This window comes from Talpa europaea (genome assembly GCF_964194135.1).
Source record: "Talpa europaea genome assembly, chromosome: 13".
NCBI classification, from domain to species: domain Eukaryota; kingdom Metazoa; phylum Chordata; class Mammalia; order Eulipotyphla; family Talpidae; genus Talpa; species Talpa europaea.
The window spans coordinates 69,442,226-69,462,274 of NC_140080.1; the positions used below are offsets into that span (position 1 = coordinate 69,442,226).

Consider the following 20,049-nt stretch of genomic DNA (forward strand, 5'->3'; position numbering starts at 1 on the left):
GAGGGATTGGGGTCAAAATGGGGGGGTTGAAATTGTATGGGGAATACAAAAATAAAATTTATTATAAAAAAATAAAATAAAATCTACTATGTCTTAGAACTTAAAAAAAAAAAAAAGAAATTGCTAGCATGTCAGGCAGAGTTGCTATAGTATATACCTAAAATGGCAAGTTTCCAACTAAAAATAAATTAGATTTTATCTAAATCAGTTCTTTTTGTGATTCCCAGGATACTACAAAGAAATATCTTTTTAAAGATCACTCACTAAATGAAAGAAAATATTTCTAAATCTATATATCATAAGGGACTTCTGATACATATGTTGACATTATAATGATCCAGTCTGATCGAGCACTGGGTGTAATTGAAATGGAGTGACTTAACAATTTAAAAGTGACCATTCGTAAGATGTGGTGAAAAAGGAACTCTCCTTGCTGGTGGAAGTGCAAACAAACTGGTCCAACCACTATGGAAAGCTGTCTGAAGTTTCCTCAGTCTACTAAAAATGGAGTTACCATATGACCCAGCAATTCTACTCCTAGGGATCTACCCAAAGGACACAAAAACATTGACCAAAAAAAAAATACCCGCACCTCTATATTTATTGCAGCTCTATTTATAATAGGTAAAACCTGGAAACAACCCAAATTCCCAAAAATAGATGACTGTATCAAGAAGATGTGGTATATATACACAACGGAATACTATTCAGCAATCAAAAAAAGATAAACTCATGCCATTCACAGCAACATGGATGGAGCTAGAAGGAATTATGCTCAGTGAAATAAGTCAGAAGGAAAAAGAAAAATACTGGATGGTTTCACTTATAGGAGGAATATAGGGGAAAAATAAGACATCAGGGGAAAAATAATAACAATACAAAACACAAGAAAGCAAACACAAACAGACATTATAAATCAGAGACATCCTGCAGGGGAGGAGGAGGGAGAAGGATCAGGGAGAGGGTGGGAGGAACATAGGGGACTGAAGTGATGGTGCACGGGTGCATTGGTGAAGGAAATTCTATGAAACTATACCACGGGGCAGCGGGGGGGAGGGGGAAGCAAATGTTTAAAAATGAACAATGATGTAAAAAATATATTAAAAAATAAAATAAAATGACCATTTGTTTATGAGAAAACAAGCACCCCAAATTAACAGATAGCTCTGATAATACACCTCTGGCGTGGTGCATATATAGGAACTGAATTAAACCAATTTGAGATTTTGGACTCCATGTCCATGGAATCTCCAAAATCTTCTCCAGGTTTTGGCATCTGCTGCCAAAGCCTCTGCCCAAAGGAGCAGAACACCCCTTTCCCAAAGTGCTAAAGCCACAAAGGAAATTATGTATCCCTAATACCATTACTCTTATACTGGTATTCTGACCCTTAACTTAATGGTTTGTAACCTCCACCCTTTTGTAACCTCCCCCCTTTTACTGCTAATTGAATTATATGCTTACATTAATGTAATGTGTATTTCCCCCAATAAATTGTACTGTAATTACAGGTGACTGAATTGAGTTGTAAGTGAAACCATTCTACCCCGGGGATGTTAACATGTTGATAGCTAAACCATATTTTATAACTTGTATTTAGAATATACAAAGAGCTTTCACAACTAATAATATAAGCAATCCACTTTAAAAAAAAAAGGGGGGGGAAGGGCCTATTAGACATTAAAAAAAAAAGATATGCAAAGGACCTATGAAAAAAATGTGTCACATCATTAGTCACAAGGGAAGCTCAATCAAATCATAAGTAGTTATCCATACTAAGTTGACTAGAATTAAAAAGTGAGATAGACATAGCAAATGTTGCAAAGGCAGTACCTGGTCCACAGAGGGTACAACACAGAAGTGATGGCACAGCAGCAGCAGTAATTCATAGTCCCCCATTAACTGTGGCTCTAGGAGAGTGAAGTAGCATCCTACTATGGAAGCAGTGGTGGGAATGTCTAGGAGAGGATGTGGGTTTCCTCCAGTGCAGGTGACCTGGCTTCTTTTTAAAAGAGGACCAGAAGTCACCAGGATGGTGATAAACGTAGGTTCTGGCTTCAGTACCATGAGCAACATCTGTTTGGAGGGATAACGATGTGGAGAGAATCCCCTAGCTAAGAGTGGGACTTGACCATCTCTTGGACATAGAAGACCAGTTAAGACTTCAACACAGGTGATATTGAGGAGATTCACACTTTAAAACATGAGGTAGATGGAGATAGGGGACTAGAAGTTGTGGTCTGGGACAGGGGACATAGATGGCAGGACCATCAGTTCAGCCATCAGATCATATCAAAAAGCTTTCTCCCTTTTTTCTTTGTTAGTCTAAAATGTTTGTCTATCTCTTTTTTTCAAAGACTAAACCTAGCAAAGGACATAAAATACCTATACAATAAAAGCTATGACATTAAAAGAAATACAAGAAAAAAGAAAAACTGGAAAAATATTATTGCTCATGCATTGGAGGAATTAAAATTATTATAATGGATATTTTAAATAAAAATAGATTCTGTACAATCCCTACTAAAGTTTCAATGGCATTCTTCACAGAAATAGGACAGGCATTACAGATATCTATATGGAACTATAAAAGACTCCCCAAACAAAAATATTTCTGACAAAGAAGAATGGATGTGTCATACTCCCAGTCCTCAAATTATATTGCAAGTTATAGTAATCAAATACGATGTTATTGGAACAAAAATAAACACAGACAATGAAGTAGAATTGAGAATTCAGGAATAAACCCATACTTATACGAACAGTTAATTTATGACAAGTCAGGGGTGTACAATGCACAAAGGAAAGTCACTTCAGCAAATGATAGTGGAAAAACTGATAGCTATATGCAAAAGAATGAAACTGGACCAGGAGCTCACACCATACACAAAACCATTCTCAAAATGGTTTAAAAAACAGATGTAAGATGTGAAACCATAAAATACATAAAAGAAAATATAGGCAAAACACTATGAAATTGACTTCAGGGATATCTCTGGGTACTCAACTCTAACAGCAAAGGGGGAAAAAGCAGAAATAAACAAATGGGACTCCATCAAACTATAAAGATCTTCACAGCAAAAGAAACATCAAAATGAAGATACCTTACTGAATGGGAGAAGTTACTTTCATGTGATACATCCATCAAAGGACTAATATTCAAAAGCTACAGAGAACTCATACATTCAAAAAAGGGAAAAAAAAAAAAACTTGATAAAAAAATGGGCAGAAGACATAAATAGACACTGTCCCAAGGAACACAAATGGCCAGTAGAAACATGAAACACATACTATCAAGACATTATCAGGGAAATGCAAACCAAAACCATAATGACATACCATCTCCCACCCATCAGAATGATGCAAATTGAAAAGACCAAGAAATAATATGTGTTGACTGGGGTATTAAGAAAAAGAACCATGCTACACTGTTGCTGGGGATGTAAATGGATTCAGTTTTCCTATGAAAAATAATTCAGATGTTTGCTAAAACATTAAAAACATTTCTTTCAATTCCATTCCTAGGCATCTATCTACTGAAGAATACAAAAACACTAACTTTAAGGGATATATGCATTGCAGTTCATTGCAGTACTATTTACTACAGAAAGGGCCTAGCAACAACCTAACTGCCCAACATCAGATGAGTGGATTAAAAGCATGTGGTATATTACACACAATGTAATACTACTCAACTGTATTTTTAAAAAAATGCAATATTACCATTTGTGACAACATGGATGGAAATGCAGGGGACTGTGCAATTTGAAGTAAGTCAAAACAAAAAAATAACACTAGATGATTTCACTCATATGTGGAATATAAAATAAAACCAAAACCTGGAACTACATTAGAATTGAAGCTACCAGAGGGGGAAGTTGGGGTTTGAGAAGCAAATGGGGACCCAATGAAATATGGTGGAAGATTCTGGGTCCTTTAGTGGTTAGGTGTTGTAGGGTAACATACATCTGTAGAGGTGTGAACCATGTACCTCTAAATCATACACAATGTTGTAAACCAATGTTACCTCAATAAAAATGATAGAATTTTTAAAAATAAGAAAAATATTCTTGAAAAAAATTAGAAAATGTATGTCAGGATGTGGAAAAATCAGACTCCTCATATACGGTGTACATTTTAATGATGCATATACCTTAGAAAACAATTTGACAGTACCTCAAATACTTAACCATAAAGTTGCCATATGATATGAACCAGCAGTTCCACTCCTAAACATATAGCTAAGAAATATTAAAGCATATGTCCACATAATAATTTATACACAAATGTTTAAAGTAACATTATTCATAATAAACAAAAGATGAAATTCATCCATGTGCCTATAAATTGATAAATGAATAAGCAAAATGAAATACCTATCAATACAATAGAATATTATTGGTTGATAAGAAGGATTTACTAAAAAAATGCTTAAGTATGGAAGAACTTTAAAATATTATAGTAAGTGAAAAAAGCCAATCACTAAAGACAAAGTATTATGTGATTTCATTTATATGAAATGGCCAGGATAGGAAAATCTATAGAGCCAGAAAATACTTTAGTGTTTAATTAGTATGAATGGAATAGGAAGACAGGGAGCCATCTAATAGATACTAGATACTCCTAACTCTATGTTTCTTTATCTCTGTTGTATAATTCATAAGTTTTCATGACTTCTCTTGATCCTGCAATGTATCAAGTCAGTTTTTCTTTTTTTTTTTTTTTAAGATTTATGCATTTATTCATGCATATAAGACCCGGAGTACAGGCCAGATGCACGGGAGGGTAAGAGGATTCACCAGAGACAGAGTGTGGAACAGAACAGGCAGACCTACTGAAATACACTGCTGAGGGGAGCAGCAGGCAACAGGAGAGGTCTGCTTCACCATGTGGGATTCTCGCCGGCAGGCCAGCCAGCATCGAAACGGTGCTGCAGAGGCTGTGGACAGCTTCACAGCGCTGTGCTCAACTACCTGCGCCACCAGGGGAGGCCCTCAAGTCAGTTTCTGACTGATGGATCCAGGGCTAGGGATCCCTGGCAGCCAGCTCATGGATGGGCTTCTTGATGGAGTCCATGATTCCATTAGTAGGAATCATGTCTCTTTATTGCCCTCCAAGTGTCCTACCTTCCACTCTCCCTGTTTCTTCCTGCCTCCCAGTTATGCAACTTATGATTCAGTACATTGGAATGGATAAGAGAGGAATACAGCATCCTGCACAATTAGGGAGGCTGAGCGCTCATTCACACTCAATATTTTTCCCCATGAGAAAAATAATAGAACAAGAAGAATTCTCTTCACCTTGAGCTGTGCTGCTTTGAGGAAGGGGTGATGTGGGTAAGTTCAAACCTTTCCTTTTTATCCTCTCTAATGTATTACAAACTTGTAATCATTTTCTTCATCTTGGGTTAAAACTCTGCTAGGAACCTGGACTGCCATATAATCTCTCTTATATGTGGGTTATTTTCTGAGACAGTGTTATCCAGGGTTTCCAGAAGCATGGCCAATAGGAACTTGAACTGGTTCACAGACCACTGGAGAGCCTGCAGTCTGAATATTCTCTGATATTAGTGAATTAGACCACACTAATTGTACTGGATCCCACAGTTTCAAAAAAAGTCACTTTTATCCAAGGATGGATGTCAGATTATTTTTGGGGTTGGGGAACATGAACAAGGGACTTCCCATACATATGGGATATGTCCTATGGAATAATAAGACAAAAAAGGACAAAATTGATGAGATGTGTTAGTTTTCACTGTAAATAATAAAATAGGCTAGCAGACTTTTTTCATATCTATATGAAAGAACTCTTTCCCCATGAACATTACATATCTTTTGAAGTAAGAAAATAACAAAAGAAAAAAATGTGGGTATCAGAGGAAAAACATGGTGGGCATACATAATATGTAGAATAAAAGCAGATTCATATTGCAAAACACTGAATAAAATGACTTAGAAAGATAAAATATTATGTAAGAAATAAAAAGAACAGCAAGTGAATGGTGTAAAATTGTATAATTTTTAATATGCTAAACTTGAAGAATTCTTGTGTTAATGATGATGAACACTAAAATTGTTGGCAGGTTCAATAAATGTTTTCTTGCTTGCCAATTGAAAGAAAGAAAGAAAAGAAAGAAAGAAAGAAAGAAAGGAAAGAAAGAAAGAGAGAGAGAGAGAGAGAGAGAGAAAGAAAGAAAGAAAGAAAGAAAGAAAAGAAAGAAAGAAAGAAAGAAAGAAAGAAAGAAAGAAAGAAAGAAAGAAAGAAAGAAAGAAAGAAAGAAAGAAAAGAAAGAAAGAAAGAAAGAAAGAGAGAGAGAGAGAGAGAGAGAAAGAAAGAGAGAGAGAGAGAGAGAGAGAGAGAGAGAGAAGAAGAAGAAAGAAAGAAAGAAAGAAAGAAAGAAAGAAAGAAAGAAAGAAAGAAAGAAAGAAAGAAAGAAGAAAGAAAGAAAGAAAGAAAGAAAGAAAGAAAGAAAAAGAAAAGAAAGAAAGAAAGAAAGAAACTAAAGAACAGAACAGAACAGAAAAGAAAAGAATCAATGAATGAATGGAATGGGCAGTGTACTGCAGGGGATATGTAGAGAGAAAACTTCCACTTTAACAAGTTTACTAGAATGCACAGCACTATGCCATTTGCATAGCACTAATTAGCCCTTTGCAAGTATTCATTTTTCTCTTCACCCTATCTTCCCTTTCTACGTGCTTCACTTGTATTTTTCATCATAGTTACTTACAATTCTTGTAAATTATGGTTTCTATGTGAAATATAAGAAAATTTGGAGAGAGAAGACAATTAAAGACATGTTGAAATGCTTGCTTACATTTCTTCAGAAATCATAAAGTGAATTTTTGTGCCAAGGATTTTTAAGTTGAAGAGAACCTAATGTAGTATAACCCCATCATTTGTGGTATGTTTAGACAGAGAATTTACATAGGTACATACTCTCTTACCGTTTAAAAAAAAAAAATAGATTCAGGGCCTTCCTGGTGGCACAAGGAGTTAAGACGCAACCTACGAAGCTATTCATAGCCACTGCGGCACGAGTTCAATCCCCCACCAGGGAGATACCCACATGGTGCAGCAGACCTCTCCTGTCTCGTTCGCTGTTCCCCTCAGCAGTGTATTTCAGTCAATCTGCCTGTTCTGTTCCCCACTTGTCTCTGGTGAATCCTCCCGCCCCCCCCACACCTCTGGCCTGTACCCCAGTTCTTGTATGCATAAATAAATAAATCTTAAAAAAAAGAAATAGATTCAGAAAAAGCCAAAAATCTTCTTCTATCTTAGTATAAACATACTAACATCATACAGAATCACAAGAGTTTCAACATCTTTATCTTGAATATGTCATACTAGAGACACATTTTGAGATAATGTAATATCTAATAATTGTCTATGGCACTTGTGAATGTACATATAACATGCTTATTGACTAGTATTATTATATGCTTATTATTGAGTGATGTACCTAATTGAATGGAGACTACATAATTACCAGGTCAGTGATGATAATTTTGAGTTGGACAGGGTTGTTGCAAGATTGGCAAAGGGCCCACTAATTTCCTAAACCAACACAGTACACACCTTTTAACTTGGTGATTTTTTCCTACTAAAATTCAAAAAAAGTTAACTCCAGATCAGATAGTACTATTTGCAATTGAAACCAAAGATATTTGCCATTCCTAGGATTAAAAGATACAAATAACTGTTCAATTGTTATATCAACTGGGATCATCTTGCAGCCCCAAGAATGTGAATTGGATAGTTAAGAAACAAATTTGGAGATATGACCAGGCACTTGGAATTTATTCTGACTGTCCATGTACGATGCAATTTCAAAAATACCATGTGACACCTATAATCAACCAATTTAATAGCTAATTAATTGCTAAATGAGCAAGAATGCAGGCAAAGTGCCTATAAAATACAACCTGCTCTTTGGCAATTTCTGTATATTGGTTAGAATCAGCATTTTTTAAAGGATAGAATATATTTTAACATGTTTTCAGTGTTGTCTTGTGTACTTAGGGTGTCTATACCCCAAACATTTACATTATAGTTAACACGGAGTATAGAGCTTGAAGTCTATACAGTTTCAATACCATTTTTTCCCATCATTATTTCATATTTTCCATTAAACTTTGGCAAAATTCTTGTTGAACTCTTGATAAGAGAAAATAGAGTTTTGTTACCAAGATTTCAGTCCCTAACACACTGAGTTCTGGTGATGATCTCTAAATTAAATCAGAGAATCCCAAGGGGGTAAAACTCAAGACAATGAGCACACTTGACAAAGTACTCCTTCTCAGGGGAAGGATAATATCATCCTGAGTGCCAGGAAACTCCTCTGGATACATCATAGAATGCTAATTTCTATTTTCTGAGGGGGAATAGTGACAATGCTGTCATAACAAAGAAGTTCTTGAAATTCAAAAATGACTTTGAGAGACTTGATGATTTGCTACCGAATTTATTTCCTACAAGTAAGGAACTATAAATCAGATTATAGGAACTATAGTTACAACACAATATAAAGAGTTTAAATTCTGAAATGTGAGGTCCTCACAGAAAAAAAAAAAAGATAATCTAAAGGGAAAACATTTTATGCATTTTATAAATCAGGGCAATAGATCTTGTTTAGATCAAGAATATCAGCACAAACAAGAATTATTTAATTCAGTTATCCCCAGTGACTATGAGTTACATGGTTAAGAAAACAAAATCACTATGGTGTGACAGGGTATAATCAATACAACTTTTCTTTGCTTGAATTTTTTTCTTAACTTACCTGAGATTTCCATCCCAAACATGAGCTTTTTAGCAATTCTCCAAACTCAACTATAAATTCTTTCTTTCAGATAATTACAAACTATTAAAGTGGTCCTCATCCTTTTTTTCCTCCTCAAACTTAAAGCATTAGATAACAACATGTCTTTTGTCCAGCTAGTTTAACTGATGTCTTTTGTCTTTAAAGCATTAGCTAACAACATGTCTTTTGTCCACCATTGTCCAGCTAGTTTAACTGATATTAGTAAACGCTTGCTAGAAATTGTGCTAAATGCTAATGAGTCAAAGATGGATACTGTTTCTTCTCTGATCCTAGTACAAAAACAAACAAATATTCGCAGCCTAATGTTATCAATATCAAAGAATTATATTCCAGTTCTAGGAGGAAAAAAAGAAGGTAATAATTACTCTATCAGTGAAACTTCAAAGTCCTGACCCAAATCACAAAGAGTGGATAGAAGCACTACAAGTCAAAGGCATAGGATGGAAAGAGAGGAGTAGGTATGGATGAAGTAAGCAAATATTTTGGTGGAAGAGAAGAGAAAAGAATGTTTACATAGGTCCATATGATCCAGCAATTCCACTCCTAGGTATTTACCCAAAGGACACAGAAACATTAATTCCAAAGAGCACCTGCACCCCTATGTTTATAGCAGCACTGTTTACAATAGCTAAGCTTGGGAAACAACCTAAATGCCCAAAAATAGATGACTGGATCAAGAAGATGTGGTACATATACACCATGGAATATCACTCAGCATTCAAAATAGATAAACACATGCAATTTGCAGCAACATGATGGCGCTGGAAGGGATCATGCTCAGCGAAATAAGCCAGAAAGAAAAAGAAAAATACCGGATGGTCTCACTCATAGCAGGAATCTAGAAAACTTAAATAAGGGACCAGGAAAATGAATAACTATAAGAAAGTGAAAATCAAAATCAACAAAAAACTATGAACAAGAGACACTCTATGGGGGAGTGGGGGGCGGGGAGGGGAGGGATCGGGGTCAAAATAAGGGGGTTGCAATTGTATGGGGAATATAAAAATAAAATTTATTTTAAAAAAAGAAAGTTTAAAAAATGATATTTCTAAAAGACTAGATTTCAGGTTTCATCGTAGCACTAAGAACCAAGGTTGAGATTAAACAATTTTCAGGTACTAGCATAAAAGGAATAAAGAATACTGTGGAAATACAGATCAGGAGACAAATATCTGTAAGCTGGCATCAGAACAACTTTGTGGGGGGAAAGTGGCATCAACACAGAGAACTGCTTCAGTGACTTGTACTATCTACTTAGGTCTCCATGACAGAAACTTGGTCACCAAATATCTTTCAGAGGTATTTAAAATGATCTTCTTGACCTCTCGTTGGTGAATCCAGAGTCATGTTCAAATCTAATGTAGCATAAAAATGAAACTCTTATTGTGTTACTATCCTGATCCTTTTGGTCCTTTTGGTGATAATATCCAAATTCATAAGCATGGTTTACAAGGACTTTTGAGATGTGGCTCTATTTATATTTGCAAACTCATCTTTGCATGTCTCCCTGATCCCAAACTTTTGCCATACTGAAGTCCTTTTAGCTCCTCAAAGATGCCATGACTTGTCGTGTCTCCAAGTCTTGCCCCTGCCTGCAAGCAACTCTCTAACATAGAAACCAAAGCTTCTCTCTTATTTAATTCCTGCTTATTTTTCAGTTTCCTATAATATTTGCAGTATGGTTAGTTCTTACTTCCCAAATCCAAATCAGCACCTCTTTTTGTACTTCAATTATACCATGTTCTCCTATTACACTTACAACATCACTCTAATGAATAGCCTGATCCAATCAGTCCCTGAAAAACAGGGATCACATCTATCTTCTTCACCTTTGTATTTCTAGTTGTCAATATAATACCTGGCTCACAGGAGCAGCTCAATAAAAATTTGTTAAAAGATAGATAAAAATTTGTTAAAAGATGGATAAATTAAAGGTAGTAACAGCAAAAATGTATTATTAAATATAAGACTCCAATAAGTATTAAATACCTTTCAAATTTGTATCAACAAGCACGCATTATTTGTGAAATCTTAAGGAAATGTATTTCATAATACTACATCTTTACTGCAGGAAAAATTCCTAAGAGTATTATATGTATAAATGTGGTTGCAAAATTAATCGCTGAGAAATAATAAGGGAAAGAACTTGATCAAAACTTTAACTGTAATGTCAGCCAAAAACAGTTGTAAAAAAAGATTAATAAAATTTACCTTGGAACATTTTCTTTTTTGTAAATATTTACTGAGATAATGTTGATCTACATCAAAATAAATGTCTTAGATACATAGGTTTATACCTCTACAAATTATGTTATTGAAGCACAACCACCTGGGAATTTTTTAAACACCCACTCTAATTCCGTCACCAGCTACTTGTTTACACTTTTGCTAGAAAGCAATCAATGAATATTTTGTTTACATGCTTAGTTTTCTAATAAAGGCATTTGGTACATATTTTCATTTTGTGAACTTATTCATATAGAAGAGCAAAAAATAATGTATAAGAAATGCCACTGTAAGTATTTGGCATTTATCAAGGAATTTTCCACTAATATACTAGATTTCTCCTCTCTGGATAGTTCATTCACCAGCCACCATATGGACCTTAGAAATGACCAGTCTCATATAGTTTCAATTTGTGTATCATGAAAAACACATAGGATAGAAAGTCAAGAGACCTGGTTGAACACTATACTTGATCACTTAATTAACTATACAATTAATGTCAATTAAATAGCTCAACATCCACTCGCTTTTATTTTCTCATGTTTAAATGAGGTTGGTAATTACACTTGCTCTCCTTCCCAAGTGGAGTTAGGATAAGCTATGAACAGGAAAGCATTACAAAGTGTTAAGTGTTCATTATTAGGTTTGACCTAGCACCCCAACATCACAACTGAGAGATCTATCCTTTATCCTGTAGATTTGCTTACTTCACACTCTCCATCATTTATCTAATCAAATTTTCATTTCTGCCCATTTAACATTCTAAATAATTCTTAGATATACACTCCTATGCTCCATCCCTACTAGCACCTCACTAAGGCCAGAACTCATCCTCACTTTGTGGTCTCTACCCATCTTAGTTTCAAAGATGCCAAAAGGTGGGCCTCCCTGGTAGTGCCAAGGGGTTAAGCATAGGACTATGAAGCTACCCGCAGCCTCTGCAGCATGAGTTTGATTCCCGGCAGGCCAGGGAGCTCTACCCACAGGGCGCAGCAGACCTCTCCTGTCTCGCCTGCTGCTCCCCTCAGCAGTGTATTTTAGTAGATCTGCTTGTTCTGTTCCCCACTCTGTCTCTGGTGAATCCTCTCACCCCCCACACCTCTGGCCTGTACCTCAGTTCTTGTATGCATAAAAATAAATACTTTAAAAAAAAAAGATGCCAAAACAATATCTCCCAAAACATAACCCAGTCATGCTATTTTCCTATCCTATATCCTAAAGTGATTCCTCTCAACTGCAGAGTGAATTTAGAGCTTTTAAAAGACATTCATAGTCTAGTCTGAGCCCCTGAACTACATCTTCAGAATTTTTTCTCCCTACTTACATCTTCAATATTTGTAGGCTTTACACTAATGCTTACAGTAAATATGTTAAAACTTGATTAAGAATCCCTTGCTCCATATGATGACTTCTAAGATTTACTCTTAGCTTTTATTCCCACACATAAATTAATTTCCATATTATAATATACTTATTTACTTATGTGCCTCTTTTTCTGGACAAAATGTGAGCTCCTAATGACAGAGACCTTTTTTCCCACTTTGTTCTTCTAGCATTCAGTGTAGTGCGTAGCACACATTGGGCATATTTGTTGAATATATATTCTTGTTCCTACCATAAATAAGATCTGGGCCAAAATTTCTATACATCACCAAGAAGTGAGATGATGAAAAACATCAAACTAAAATAATAATGAACTGGACATTGAAATAACATCATATAACAAAAACCAAGGTAATATTGTTGGAATAACTCATGCATTGCTCCTAGGTTTTAAAAGGCAATCTTGGGCCTCCCCTGGTGGTGCAGCAGTTGAGCACTGGGCAAGGGTCCCATATGGCGCGCAGACCTCTCTTGACGCCTGCTGCTCCCCTCAGCAGTGTATTTTGTCAGTCTGCCTGTTCTGTTCCCTGCTCTGGCTCTGGTGAATTCTCTCACCCTCCCGTGCTTCTGACTGTACTCAGTGCTTGTATAAATAAATAATAAAAAAACCCCACTTTTCATTCATCATATCTAAATAAAATTGTATAGTAATTAATAATGGTAATTGTGATAAATATTTTACAAACGTAAGTTTTGAATGTTAATAGCCATTTTGTTAGGAAAAAAAAAAGTTAAAGGAAAGATAAATGGAAAAATGTCATATGGGCCACATTGGATAAAATATATTTTTAAATAAAATGAAGATTGAAGGGTCTTAGGCACTGAGCCAAAAACCAAACATACAGTAACCAAAGTGACACATTAATCCTCAACTAATAATCACTCTCCTACCACAGTTATTACTTACAACATTATTCTTTTGGGAGATTGATTCAGAATATTTTACCATATTAAGTAAAATGCAGTGGGTCACACATACTAAAAGAAAAAGAGAAATCCCAAAAGAAAAAGAATCAGTGATACAGTGTCTTAAGTCATTCATTTCTCTCCATTAGTGTTCTGGTTTTGCTTCTGCTCTTACCTAATAATTATAAATCTCTCTATACTCCGACCCATGTCCTTTTAGTCACTCTTTTTCTATTATAATAAACAGTCCTTTGACACTTACTCTAGAGTCTTATTTTCAGCCTCTAAATTGACATTCCAAATTACTTCTGAATACCAATGTTACTAGTTATTCCCTTAAAATATCACTTTCTGCAAGTAGAAAGCAAATATTACCTGAATTCTTTCAAAGCAATATATTAATTCTTTAGATAACTGAGTGCTAACTGAGTGAATTTGCATAATAAACAATCAGTAGATGGCACAGTCCAGCTCAGCTAATCTTTTTAAGGCTTTCTTTCTTATATTCAGTGTTCAATTTTTCAAATGTTTTATAATCATTTTGTTTGATATTATTCATAAAAATGTGAAATAGGCCAATATCAAAACTCACAGGAATCTCATTTTCTCAGGGAAACTTACTCTAAAGAAGATAATTTGAAGTAACATTGCACTACAACATTATGTAAGTTTCAGGTTGGCATTATTGAAAATCAACACATGTATATCCCTTTAAGAAAGCACAAAGGGGCCTCCCCGGTGGCGCAGCGGTTGAGCGCTGGGTTGCGAAACTGCGCACGGCCTCTGCGGCGCCGGTTCGATCCCCGGCTGCTCCCCGGCCACCGGAGGAGGGTCCCACATGGCGTGCAGACCTCTCCTGCCGCCCGCTGCTCCCCTCGGCAGTGTGCTTCGGTCCTTCTGCCTGCTCTGCTCCCCGCTCTGGCTCTGGTGAATTCTCTCACCCTCCCGCGCTTCTGACTGTACCCAGTGCATGTATAAACAAAACAAACAAACCAGCAAACAAATAAATAAAGCATGCCTCTATTAAAAAAAAAAAAAAAAAAAAAAAAAAAGAAAGCACAAAGGTGGGCCTCCCCGGTGGCGCAGCGGTTGAGCACTGGGTTGTGAGGCTGCCCACAGCCTCTGCAATGCTGGCTCTATCCCCGGCTGCTCCCGGGCCACCAGAGGAGGGTTCTGCATGGCGCGCAGACCTCTCCTGCCGCCCGCTGCTCCCCTCAGCAGTGTACTTCGGTCCTTCTGCCTGCTCTGCTCCGCGCTCTGGTTCTGGTGAATTCTCTCACCCTCCCGCGCTTCTGACTGTACCCAGTGCTTGTATAAATAAATAAATAAATCTTAAAAAAAAAATCTTTTTTTTTTTTTTTAAAAAAAAAAAGAAAGCACAAAGGGCCTCCCTGGTGGCACAAGGAGTTAAGACACAACATGTGAAGCTATCTGCAGCCTCTGCAGCAGACCTCTTCTGACGGCCTGCTACTCCCTTCAGCAGTATATTTCAATCTGCCTGTTCTGTTCCCCACTCTGTCTCTGGTGAATCCTGTCACCCACGACACCTCTGGCCTGTACCCAGTTCTTGTATACATAAATAAATAAATCTTTAAATAAAAAATAAGAAAGCACAAAGACAAGTCTGAAAAATATTGAGAGAAGAGACTGGCAATAGTATCACTTTACAAATTTGCAGAGAGATGATGGAACATTTCTAATGACTACAAAAGGGAACTCTGTACAAATGAGTGCTAAACCTCTAGCATGAAGTTTACCTGAATGCCTTGGTATAAAGCAATTATTGATTCAAAGCCAAAAAACCTAGAGAATCGTGCATATGGATTTGGATTATAAGAAAAATTCCTAAAACAAATTTCTACACACAGCATCCTTCACAGGGAAATGGTTCAGCATTCCTACCCAGTCTCTACAACTATCTCCAATCCACTTTTCCAATTCTTTCATCATGTCTTTTGAATCCAAATTTTGGCATTAACTCTCCTAACTATGGTCCAATTTTAGACCAATGGTACTACACCTAAGGAATATTCCATTTAGGCACTTATTTAAATTTTGAAATACCCTATATTTTAGTTTCTAAAACATCGCCTTTTCTTACCTGTCTGCCTTCATTTTCTCTCTGAGTTCTTTTATGCCACTTTATCTGATGGACTGACATGCTAAAACATGATATGTATCAACTCTTTCCTTTTCCCCAATCTATGCTCTTCTCAGATGATCTCATCAAACACAACAGCTTCAAGCAGCACTTCTGCTCTAAAACTTTTCAAATATCTGTCTCTCTAAGCTGGATGATTCTTCTGAGCTGACTCATATGTACTCAATACTAGTAAATATATCTGATGACAATTCATAGGCACCACAAACTTCACAATCAAAACCTACTTCAAGTGTGTCTCATTCTGAATCTTGGTAAATGGAATCACCATTCACTAAGGCAACCAAGCCAAAAATGCTAGAGTTATTCTAGCATTTTCTCCTCTGCTACATTTCCCATATTCAATAAAACTATTTCCTAAAAATTTTTGAGGAAACTACTATATATCTGATACTAAACTAGATATACTGCAGTAAGCAAATGAACTATCATTCTTGTACTCATAGAATTTACATCCAAATGGGTTATATAGAAGTAGAGAAATTGTACATATTCTAATTTATGTGAAAGATAATCTAGGAGTTTGGCAATAGACAACCAACAGAACTGTATAAAGTGGTCTTGCAAATACAAAAGAATAAAAGTAACATGTTCTGATTTTTTTGTTTGTTTACTGCATTTCTTCCTTACTTTCTTCCTGGATTGTCACAATAGTTGTCTAGCCAGTTTTCTCTCTCTCTTTTTTTTTTGTCCTTGTCCTTACCCTATTCATCTACCACAATGTTGCCAGAATGTAACTTTTCCAAAATTCAAAGCTAACCACAAGCTTATCTTTCTAAATTTTACCTATGGAATATAATCCCAAATCTTTAAAATGGCCTACAAAAAAAATGGAGACACTTTATAATGCATTCTTTCTTCCATAAATATTCTCTGCTACAGCCATGCTAAGCTCCTTACAAATCTTCATCCCAAGTGTGTTCCTTCTTGGCTCTGTGTCTTAAAACAGGCTTCACATAAATAATGCTGCAACAGGGTGGTCCCCAGGAAAGGGGAAGGTTTCCTGCCCCACCCAAGGGAGGGTGGAGCTGAGCAGGAAGAGGAGAAGCTAAAGAAGAGACTGAGGAAGGAAGCAGGATGGAGCCAAGAGACCTGGAGGAGGCGCATGGAGCCTAGAGACACGTAAAGAAACTGCGTTTGTCTTTTGGTCGTAGACTGGGTGACACAGATGTGGGTGAGACCCATGGGGAGGGGACAATGGCAGCTTTTATCTTAATGTTGATTTTGCTCTTTTCCTTCCGGGCTTGTCCGGCTGTTTGTGACCCTTTTCTGTGGGTCCCCACTGGAAGATGTTTTAGACTTGTGGCAGGCCTTGGGGCCTTGTTCTGGGCCGATCCCATATGGATGGACTTTTACCCACAAGGGGACGGGTAACTTTGGGTGCTTCATTTAAAAACTAGACTCTTTGCCTTACCTGTATTGTTTCCTAGTTTTATTAAAGATCCTTCCCATTAGTCTCATGTGTTTTGTGTTGATGCAGCGGATGGCCGAACCCATTTAGAATAGGCAGGTTTGCGGGGCTTGGGCTGCCCCTCTCCCTGTCCTATAACAATGCTACCCATCTAAATAACTTCTGCTTGCCCTTCTCAATTATTCTGCCACATACCACATACCCATGTTACATATGGAATCAGATTTTTTTTTTACAAGTTTGCCTAACTTTCCTGCTTGACTATGAGTTTTTGAGGGTGAGAAATCTTTATTTATTTACATATTTTTTCTCTCTTTCTGTAACTGCATTACATGTAGGAGCACCTCACTAAATACTTGATGAATTAATTAGTGCAAATAATTTATCTTGCATAATAAAGCCAGGTTCCTTCTCTAATGCCATGTTACAAAATCATACCCAGCTTCCCAAAGGCCAATGGTTCACTAGCTTATGCATTTCCTGTCTATATTTCAGGCCCTTCAAGGTGTCTAACAGGAGACATTTTCTGAAGAAAAAAAAAATGGTAATATTAGTTTTCCTTTAAAGTTTAAGACTCACTTCCTTTTATTACTTCAATAGAAATACTATTTTCTTACTCTAAATGCTCAGTGTTTTAAAGCAGGATAGATATTTGCTTATTTTTTATAAGAAACTTTATATATATATATTCTTTAGCAAAATATTTATCAGTTTTCTGAATAAAGACTGTTCTTTGAGTTGTCTCTGTTACTGATTCCATTGCTCTGAGGGTGAGAGATATTTAATATTCTCTTTTTGAAGGAATGAATAAAAAGGCCCTTTGGACTCTGGTTCCTCTGTGCTACCAAAACTGTTCACACAAATTCACTTCTTTTCTATCTTCACCCTATTTTGTTTCTCGGCATTGTCCAGTAGAGCTAACCATTCTCTCTCTCATGAAAAATGGATTTTTTTTTTTTTTTCAGCTTCTGTATACTATACCCTTCTTATTTTTTCTTCTTCCTCTCTGGCTGCTCCTCAGTGGGCTGGAGCAGTATTTCCTCTTTTCCCAAACCATTAACATTCCATTCCTCAAGGGTCTCTCCTTCACCCTTTGTGTATTTCTGATTTTATTCCTCACGTGCAGCCTACATTCTGTGCTTTTGATAAATCCTTTTTAATAAAGGTAGAAAAGTAACTTCATTTGGCTTATTACATGCAAGAGTGTGTTTTAATGAGTGTCATTCCTTTGGTAATATTGAGCAAGTGGTCAAAGAAGAGAAAACAAACCATTGAGTCATTTTATAAACAAAATATCAGCAGATACATAACATACAAAAAGAACATTTTATGACTGAGTTTTCTAAAGACAGTTATGTGAAGGACTGGGAAATTTAAAGGTTATATTGCTCTGTAAAATGTAACAGTGATTGAAATCATGTTAGTGAATATAAAATCATTTGTGTTTGTGATTTGGCTTTATGCCACTGAAGAGGCTATTTGTACAGTTAAGATAGTCAAAGTTGTAGCAGTCTCCCTCAGGCAAAAGTACTTAAGTTTCTGATAATGTCTACTGACTTGCTTAAAAGAGGATAAAACAACATACCCTCAGGCAGGTGAGAGGATTTAAGTGGAGTCAATTTAGGAAACAAAGTGCCTCAGCAAATTCAGAAATTAATCCAGATTAAGACATTTTGCTTTTAGGATCTAAATGAAAAAAAAAGTTATACAGCTCTAAACTAGAAGGTGGAGAAAGTCAAATGCATTTTCCATGAAATTCCTCATGTGTTCAACAGCATACGGTGAAAAATTACAGAGAAAAATCATCAGCATGGGTTACCTCAAGCTAGTAAATATGTAACCTTAATTTTTAAGAAATCAATTGGAAATAGGGAGGATTATAATGTCTTCTAATAAAAATAATATAGAAATTTAGTTATGTCTCATATTTCTGTCTTTTGTATAATACATTTTATGATAAATTACTTTTCAAAGTCGTTATTGAATCTATACTTCCATCCAGAATAATAACATAGTTCTCCTATGTTCCTAGAATAAATAACTGATGAAGCCCCCAGGTCTCTAAAGAAAACGCAAGCATTTAATTGTAACTTTATTGCTACATACACCTATCCAGGCGAAATTAATAGTGATCTTTTTGTGGTATAAAATTATGTTCTGAGACTAAAGGTACACATCTGAGTCCAACAAACTCCCAGAGACAGATCGATAAGATTATATAAACAAGAAATATTAAATCAAGAGATTTTCTATATAAAACACACCAACAGCTTTACATTTTGCTCAAAGTTACTTCTGATATTTTTTCTACTTATATTGTAAGAACACAATACATCCATGGTTAGAAGTTTCTTGGTAATGTATTAATGGGACTTGTTTAACACATTTTGGTGACAATAATCTTCAGCTCTGGTATAAATATTTTTTTGTGACCTTCATGACCAGTTTAAAAATTATCTGAAAATTATAATGTGACCTTACCTTGCTTCCATTTTCTCGAGCCTCCCGTTCCATCTTGAGGTCAGAAATTAGAAGATTCTTGTATTTGTTTTTCCCATCACTGCTGTGCTCATCTATTCTGTATTCTGAAGTCAGCTGTGCTGAGAGGGGACTGTCACTCAGGTTCAGTGGCTGCTCGTCCTGCTCCAGCCCAGTTTTGCCATCACCATTGGAGTCGCACATCTCCCTGCTGTGTGTTCCCCCTGAAGCAATTGAACTGTGCCCCAGAGTCTCATTGCCATTAAAGCTCTCTGCAGCAGAATCATCTGTTGTAGAAAAAATATATATATATATTTTGATTTTAATTAATATGTTATTCTGTTTCTACTTCAACTATCATTTATTGAGCTCCTATCATGTGCTTGGCATTGTGCTAACTAGTTTTACAGGCAATGTGGCAGTTAGCCTTAGCAATAAATGTGTTTAGCAATCATTGCTATTTTTAATCTACTAGGCACCTTTAGGCATAAGAAAAAGTGAAGTAAAATAATAAGATAGACTAAACAGTTCAATCTTCAATGAAATCTCAAAGAAATATAAATGCAAGCAAAGATAATATGATAACGATAAATTAGTTTGCAGATAACTTTTGTTTCACCATTGAAAATACCTAGATTTTGAGAAAATTCTCCAATA

General features: G+C 36.0%; 1 protein-coding gene across 5 annotated transcripts in view; it reads right to left on the reverse strand.

Annotated features, from left to right (window-relative positions):
- The window catches only part of NOL4 (nucleolar protein 4), a gene marked incomplete at both ends in the record, with an annotated part of 302,349 nt that overhangs the window by 105,617 nt on the left and 176,683 nt on the right, over nt 1-20,049 (reverse strand). For all 5 annotated transcript variants that reach the window (XM_084251768.1, XM_084251767.1, XM_084251765.1 and 2 more), the window contains one exon: nt 19,396-19,679. In XM_084251768.1, the coding sequence (XP_084107894.1) occupies nt 19,396-19,679 (284 nt within the window). The remainder of the gene's footprint in view (nt 1-19,395; nt 19,680-20,049) is intronic.